At 48.0% G+C, this 7,622-nt stretch overlaps 1 protein-coding gene across 3 annotated transcripts in view; it reads right to left on the bottom strand.

Moving 5' to 3' along the window:
* Positions 1 to 477: 477 nt before the first annotated feature.
* The window catches only part of KIAA0040 (KIAA0040 ortholog), a 32,857-nt gene continuing 25,712 nt past the window's right edge, over positions 478 to 7,622 (bottom strand). For all 3 annotated transcript variants that reach the window (XM_033428132.2, XM_012533002.3, XM_033428133.2), the window contains one exon: positions 478 to 1,335. In XM_033428132.2, the coding sequence (XP_033284023.1) occupies positions 901 to 1,203 (303 nt within the window). In that variant the 5' untranslated portion in view covers positions 1,204 to 1,335 and the 3' untranslated portion in view covers positions 478 to 900. The remainder of the gene's footprint in view (positions 1,336 to 7,622) is intronic.

Raw genomic sequence — 7,622 nt, 5'->3', positions numbered from 1 at the left:
CGTTTGTCCTTGCTTGGAGAAGGGAGCCTTGCTGAGTGGTTCTGAGGGTAGCATCTCAAAGAGAGGTCTTGGACTACATTAGACAGCCATCAGTGGTGTTGAGGACCTTGTCATGATGTGCAAGACAATAGCTTTCGATGAATTTTGATCCATCACACTTTAAACTTTTCCTCCCAGGTGAGAGGTCAGAAGCACAGGAACTTGGTGTGTCTGTATCAATATACAGGAACAGGGGCTGTACCAGGTTGCTGGAATGTCCTAATATGAAGATCCCCAGTAAAAGGCTATGTAGGGATGGGAACAGAAGAGCAGACATCTCTAACCTGAGTGGTGTACGGCACTGACAGTGCGTAGGCCTCTTGTCTGGTTATGTAATTGTGCATGTGTGCCCGGGTCTGCCAGGCTTTCCTATGAGATGTTTTTCTAAGAGCAGATAATGTACTGCCTTGTTTAGTGCCTTGTACAAAGTAGACATTCAGTGACCATTTGATGAACAGTATATACTTGTCCGGGTACCTGTTGCCTGAATGTGTGTGTGTGTGTGTGTGTGTGTGTGTGTGGTGTGCATGTGTGCATTTGGGAGATATGTCAAGATGTATGGATAAATGTTCCTTGTGCTTTTGCATATGGAATGTGCCAGAGGTGGGTGGAAGGCATGCCTGAGTCTGTAGTAAAGAGCATTGCTATTGGACACACAGATGCTGAGACAGCACCTAAGACTTGTCCGCGTGTTCCCCGGGAATGTCCTCCATGGGGATACTCAGTCTGAGGTTTGCTCCTTGGTTGAGTAGCTCCTCTGTGGATGTGAGTGCATCACTTCAGGGATTTCTCCTCCCTACCCTGTGTGTGGTTGGAAGGCAGCTGAGCCCCCAGGGGAGGACACTTCTGCCTCCTGTCTAACTAGACGGGCAGTGATGGCCTCTTGTCCATCTGGAGAAGCTTGGGCTGAGCCGAGATCCAGAGGTCTTCTTCGGCCTTCTTCTTCTTTTTCTTCTTCTTCTTCCCCTTGTTTCGCTCTGGCTGTTGGCCACTTTTGCCTGCCCGGCTCCAGCAGCAGTGGCAACAGATGAAGAGGAGGGTGATAATCACCAGTAGGGGCAGCCCCAGGAGGATGCCTAGACAGATGCTGTTGAAGAGGCCCTCTTGGTGTTTGGCCGAGATGGTGTCCCAGATGGCGCTAAAGAAGGCGCTGATTTTCTCCATGGTGCTTGGCTAGATGGGACCAGAGGAGCCTCTCAGCTCACCAGCAAGGCCTGGGCGTGACAGGTTGCAGAATTGCCCACTTGTAACTTATTCCTCTACCAGCTTTGGGTTTGGGCACGCCACGGATAGCACCTAAAGAGAGAAAAACAGATAATTTAAGAGATACACAGTGGGAATGGTCTGTGATTTTTAATAACATCATTGATTTTAGGCTTAGGAAATGGGAGGAAATCAAAGGTTTCCAGAGTTCACTGAAATTGTATTGAGACTCTATAAACAAGATAAACACATGCATTTAGTCAATTAAGTATTAACTGATTCTTGCTATGTACAACTGTATGGGGCTTAGGATATAAAAATTAATAGCATATCAGACCTGGCACATAGTAAGTGCTCTGCAATTGTCAGATAAATAAATCAATGTGTGTATTCACAGTGTTCTGGTTAAGCGTCCCTGGACCCTCTACAGGAGCAGTTCTCCACTGCAGCTCACCTGATAGGTGTTGAATACATACTCCCCACAGGACAGCTCCATATCTGACCTTCTATGAACTTGCCATTTTCAACACTAATTAAAGCTTAAGCACAAGATAGAATGTCCAAGTCTTGCTGGCTGTCTTAGGGGACTTGGACCTCCCCAGGCTAGGAGGTCATCAGTCCTCATCCTGCCTCACTCCTGCCTTCCTTGCTGTCCCTTCATGCTCTCTTCCCTGCTCTGTGTCTCCCCCCTCCTTATACCCCACTCCTGTGCCTCATCGTGCTTTGTGTGGGAAACCAGTTCTCTCTGTTTCTACCTTCCTCTCCCTCATTACCCTTGTCTCTGCTTTCTGTCCCCCAGCCAAAGATTCCCAAGTCTCCTTCCCTGCCTGTTCCCTTTCTTTGCAGTGGAAAGAGTTTTGCAGGCTGATCAGTGATGGTGCTTGGAAACAGCGATGAGGTCCCTGGATGTCTCTCTACTCCTGTTCTGAGCTCAGCTTACAGCCGGGACTGTTCTGGTTGCTTGCCCAGAGTGGCCCCTCTTCCTGTGGCACCTTCTCCAACTCTCTACCTATATCTCAGGCCTCAGCCCTCAAGTATAAGGTCTTAGAGGCGCCTTCAGTTCTGGAATCCACAGGCTCTCGGGTGTAAACAAGACTTGGAGGACAAGGATAATTCAAAGAAATTGAAGAGACCTCTTGGCATAAGACATTGCTCAGGAAAATAAAAAAGACATTGCCTAGGCTGTAGACCTTATAAATCATCCTGACCAGCGCTCTCACTTAAAGATGCAGAATCTGAGGCCCATAGTGTTGAGGTGACATGTTTGAGGACATACAGAGCTGTGATGAACACCCAGACCTCTGAACAATGGCTCCAGCACTCTCCTAAGGCTGCTGGGCGAGCAGAAAAACTAAGAATGATGACTTTATATTTGTATTTTATTTGCTACTTTTCTAAATCACCTTCATGTAAATTATCTTTTAAGTGAGCAATGGGATGGTGCATTATGAATGGAGGGAGGCACTGGGGGACCTGGGTCCAGAATCATTTGGAAGTCTGGGCTTTATTGGGTTCTCCTGCACTGGAGCATAAATGTGTGTGTTACACACCTGGGTGGTGTGTTACACGTGGTGTCCCAGCAGTTGTCCTTGGGGGTCTAACTCCTTGGATAACACACTCTATAAATGTCCTATGTACCCAGTGCCCACGTATCCATCCAGGCACACCCAGGATCTCCGTCCTGGTCTGCAGGCATGTGGACCTATCCCCTCATAACATTGTTTATACAGTTTTTGCAATTGTATAAATTGGTACCTGTGCCATTTGGCCCGTGGAGCCTGACATCATGCTGTAAGCTAGCCCTTATTATATGCCAGGCACTGTTCTAGGCACTTTGCACCTATCGACTCATTTAGTCTTCATCGCAACCTTATGAAAGAGGTACAGTTATTCCCCCCACCCTACAGCTGAAGAGACGGAGGTCACGCAGTGAGGGAGTGGCACAGCTGGGCTTATGGATTCTGGGAGGTTTGGCCCCTGATCCCCGAGAGGTGAGCCGTTCACAGGTGTTGCTCTGGGCCTCCTATTCTTTCTTGTGGAATTAACCCATTTTTGGCAAGTAGCCCAGAATTTATAGAATCTTACAATCCTTTGCTATCCCTCAGGTTGACTGAAGCATTTATGCCCGTCTGTTGAAGAAGAAGACTAAAAAGAGATTTATTTCGCATTGTCAGACACCTCACAAATGCATGAAGATACATACAGTAAAACTCCAGTCCTGCCCAAGGGGAGGTTTATAGAAAGCATATGGCACCTGAACTTAAATTCAACATGCAACAAAGAAGAGCATCCTGAGAAGTTATCTCCTTGCTGGAGGCTTTGCCTGAGCCCCTCTGAGTGTCTGGGCACATCTCGCGCCATGGACCTGCCACACACCAGCAAACATACAGGCTTTTTATAGGGGAAAACCACCCTTGGGCTCCCCATAGCCCCTCAGCGGGGCCACTTCGCTGCTTGTTCCTTCTCACACCACCTGCCTCTCCTCTGGGTTCTCCTTCTCCCTTTGCTATAACCTTTGCTTTGACCTCAGCCTTGCGTGGCCCAGTATTCTTTGGCCCATCCAGAGGGATTTTTCTGCTCTGTTGTTAGGTGCTTTTCTCTAACCTGACCCTACACGTACACTTTCGGGGACCAGATGTTCCTTGCACTGCATTTCTGTGATTCAATTAGACAGCAGCAGACAACACTTGCTGACAAACTTTGCTGTGCCAGGGGTCGTGCTGGTCTCTGTGGGGAGCATATGTGAATCAGAGCCCACTCTTGGGTTCAGCCAGGGAGGGAGAAGAAGGGCATCAAGCCCTTGGAGAATATTAGGGCAGTTTCATAAAAGTAGAGCCACTTGAGAATAGAGCATCTTAAGAGATGAGTAGGATCTTGACAGAAAAACGTGTGAAAAGGATGTTCAAAGATTCCAGGCAGTGAAAATTCTAGAACATCAGCAGGAGAACGAGGGGCCTTCTGGTGAGCCTGGAGCTCAGGGTGGGAGAGGGAAGGACTGTAGGCTGTGGCCAAGGTAGAGGGGGCCTTCATAGGGTGTGTTTATTTGGGGGGTTTTATAACAGGAGGATGTTGTGATCAGAGCTGCCCTTCAGGAAAAGATGACAGAATCTGAAAACTTCTGGTAGGTGTTTTAAGAGAAGATGTTTCATCCATTTGGCAAACATTTACTGAGCACCTAATATGTGCCACACACTGTGTTAGGTATTGAGGATTCAGGAATGAACGACAATGATAAGGTTTCTGGTATCATGGAGCCTCGTACATTCCAGGGATCTTATTATCATTGAGGGATCATGCCAGAAGGCAAATAGAAGAAGCAAATTCCAACTTAGGATGCTTAGTTGGATGAAATAAAAGCATGCATTTGAATTATTTCTTTAGTTCAAGGTTCCAGGCCCTCCCACCCATCCCAACCTTTGTCTCAAACTCATCCATCCCATGGCACCTAAAATAGCCTGTGAGTAAACAGATTTCTTTTCAAGCTAAAGCTAAGTCAATGATTCCCCTCTGGATTCCTGAAGGTACTTAATTGCGTCTACTCTCCATATCCAAAGAGAGTGTTCATTAAGAGTTGGGAACCCTGTCTGGGGAAAGTTCAATTAAAAGGTATTGTTTATATTTTTTAATCTAAGAATTCTCTTCTAGGCCCCCCACGTTACTTGCTGAGCGCTGCTCATCTACAGTGTTTCATTAGTATTTATGAGCTTTTCATTATTAGCATTTCCAGGAAACAATCATATATCTCCTTGGTGGTATGAATTAAAAGTTAGAGCTTCTATGAACGTTTTTGCAAAACGAGCTACACTTTGAGCCTTAGAAACGCTCTCGGGAGACCCCATCCTTTGGTTGGCTCTCAAGCATCACCCACACTGTTTGAAAAACAATTCATCTATTCTTGTAAAACCAACAGTAGGTGCTAACCAACCTTGATTGTGGTTGTGGGGGTGGTTATGAGGAGGGAGAAGAGGGGAAAAGGTCCTTTCAGTTTTCTTGAAAGTGAGCAGTATTCATCTCTATATCCTTCATAGTATCTAGCTGGGAGAGAGTCCTTCATCCATTCACTCTTCCCACAAGCGTCTGTCTGCCTGCATGTGAGGTGTTGATGGAGAACACAGATCCTGGAGCCAGAAGACCTGGGTTTGAGCCCTGGGTCAACTCTTGTGACCTTGGCCAGTTACCGAACTTCAGCTACAAAATGAAGCTAATAAGCTTCCCTTGTAATGAGGTTTTGAAGATTAAGAGCTCAATATGTTTAATGCATTTCGTAAACTGTAAAATACTATAAAACATAATCTATAAAATAGCGAGTGATCTCCCCGTAACGGTGGACTAATTCTAGCCTTGAGCTCTTCTTCCCCATCCCTCACCTGTAGCCCTGTCTTCATGGCCAGAGAACCATGGACACCCCACCCCCCCACCGCCATTCAAATGAAAAGGGCTTCACAGGTGACCTCCCCGCTTAGAACTGGTCTGCAGTTCTGTGACTGTAATTCTAGACTCTGGCATCCAGCAACAGGAATGGAAAAGGGTCGCTTGGGGAACATCTGATGGTGTCTGGAGGACTGTTGAGCTCATAAAGTGAGACCTGGGGAGAGCACCTCGCCCTCTGCAGGCCCCAGCTTCCCTCCAGGCTTTGGAACCCCTGGAAGTGTACCGGGATGGCTCCTGCCACAGGGATGTCTGATCCATCCCTGAGAGCCAAGAGCTGCTCCAGAGTTGTGTCTACGCCTGGCCCTCAGCCTGCTGTTGCTTCTGGAGCTCCCCAGGAAGGGGGAAGGGCATTCTGCTTTGCACCGGCCTCTTGTAATTTCTGTCTGTTAGGTGAAATAATGCATGTAAAGCTGAAGAATGTGTCTGTTGGATAGCAAATGCTTTCTAGAAATGTTAATGAAAAGGATCATGATGGCGCCCAATTGAAATCCCTGAAACCTTCTCCAGAGTGATTTCCAAATGGTTTAAACCTTTGGCCTTCTGGTAGGGGGTGGGGTGAAGCAGGAGGGTCAGGTTTCTCTCAGAGCCTTAGAAGATTCCTCTGCTGCAGCTGCAGACTCCTGGGTATGTGTGGGGGCCACCACATAATTGTAACTTGGGGGCAAAGACCTTCCCTTCTTGTGTTGTGGTCATCACTGTGCTTGCTTTATCTCCTCACCCATAGATCTCAGGTGATGGCAGGATGACCTTCTGGCCAGGGAAGGGAGTCACCAAGTGTGTCACCAAGGGATTAAAGGATGCAGGTTCCCGACTTACACTCCTGGAGACCCTGATTCAGTAGGTCTGGGGTATGCCCAGGAATTTATGTTTATAACAAACAACCCAAGTGTTTCTGGACAATTATCAGGTTCAAAAACTGCTGAATGAGCAGGTTGAGCTGATGACCCTTTTCTGTAAGCTCAGAAGCCATGTGCTGAGTGAGAGGATGGATGGATCATGGGCGAGGAGAGGTGGGAAAGGTATTTTTTTATACACAGCAGCACCAGGGCCTGCTTCAGGGAGCCTCCTTGGGTGTTACTTCTTGCTCTTGTGTAGTCAGGGCATCTGGGCCAGAGCTACTCTGGTGGAGGTCACAGTTCAATGCAATAAACATTCACGGAACACCCACTATGTGTCTGGGCCTGTGCATTCAGATCCTGAGCTCCTCCCTGTCTAGTAAGGAGCAGAGACAAAAATAGCAGAAGCAGGGCTTCCCTGGTGGCGCAGTGGTTGAGAGTCCGCCTGCCGATGCAGGGGACACGGGTTTGTGCCCCGGTCCGGGAAGATCCCACGTGCCGCAGAGCAGCTGGGCCCGTGAGCCATGGCCGCTGAGCCTGCGCGTCCGGAGCCTGTGCTCCGCAACGGGAGAGGCCACAACAGTGAGAGGCCCGCGTACCGCAAAAAAAAAAAAAAAAATAGCAGAAGCACAGTGTGATCAAGCGTCCTGTGGTCAAACTCTGTGTAAAGGGCATGGGATCAGGCGCAGGGGAAGGAGTAAGCAAGCTGGCCTGGAGGGGATTAAGAGGTGAAAAGGAAATGACAATCAGGACAGAGTCTGCTCAGTCATTCCTTCAGGGACTACTTATGCGGCACCTAGTACACACTGGGAACTGTGTTGGGTCCTGGGTATCCAGGAGCAGGCAGGCTCAATCCTTGTCCCTTTTTTGTGCAAAGTCTGGTGTGGGAAGCAAACACTCATCAAAGAACCCCGCAGACCGGTGTGTAAGTATATAGTTGCTATGAAGGAGAAGCCCGGGATGTTGTGAAAGTGAGTGATACCCATCAGGGAAGCCAGGGCAGGCTCTGGGTGGGGATGGCTTCACTAAGATATGAATGACAAAAGCAGCACACATGTGGTCAGGGCGTCTGAAAACTCTTGAGGACATAGACTAAACTTATCTAAAGCACTT

This window comes from Orcinus orca, chromosome 1, assembly GCF_937001465.1.
Source record: "Orcinus orca chromosome 1, mOrcOrc1.1, whole genome shotgun sequence".
Classification (NCBI taxonomy): Eukaryota; Metazoa; Chordata; class Mammalia; order Artiodactyla; family Delphinidae; genus Orcinus; species Orcinus orca.
Note: the sequence above shows the minus strand (reverse complement) of the source record. Positions and strands in the feature narration are given on the sequence as shown.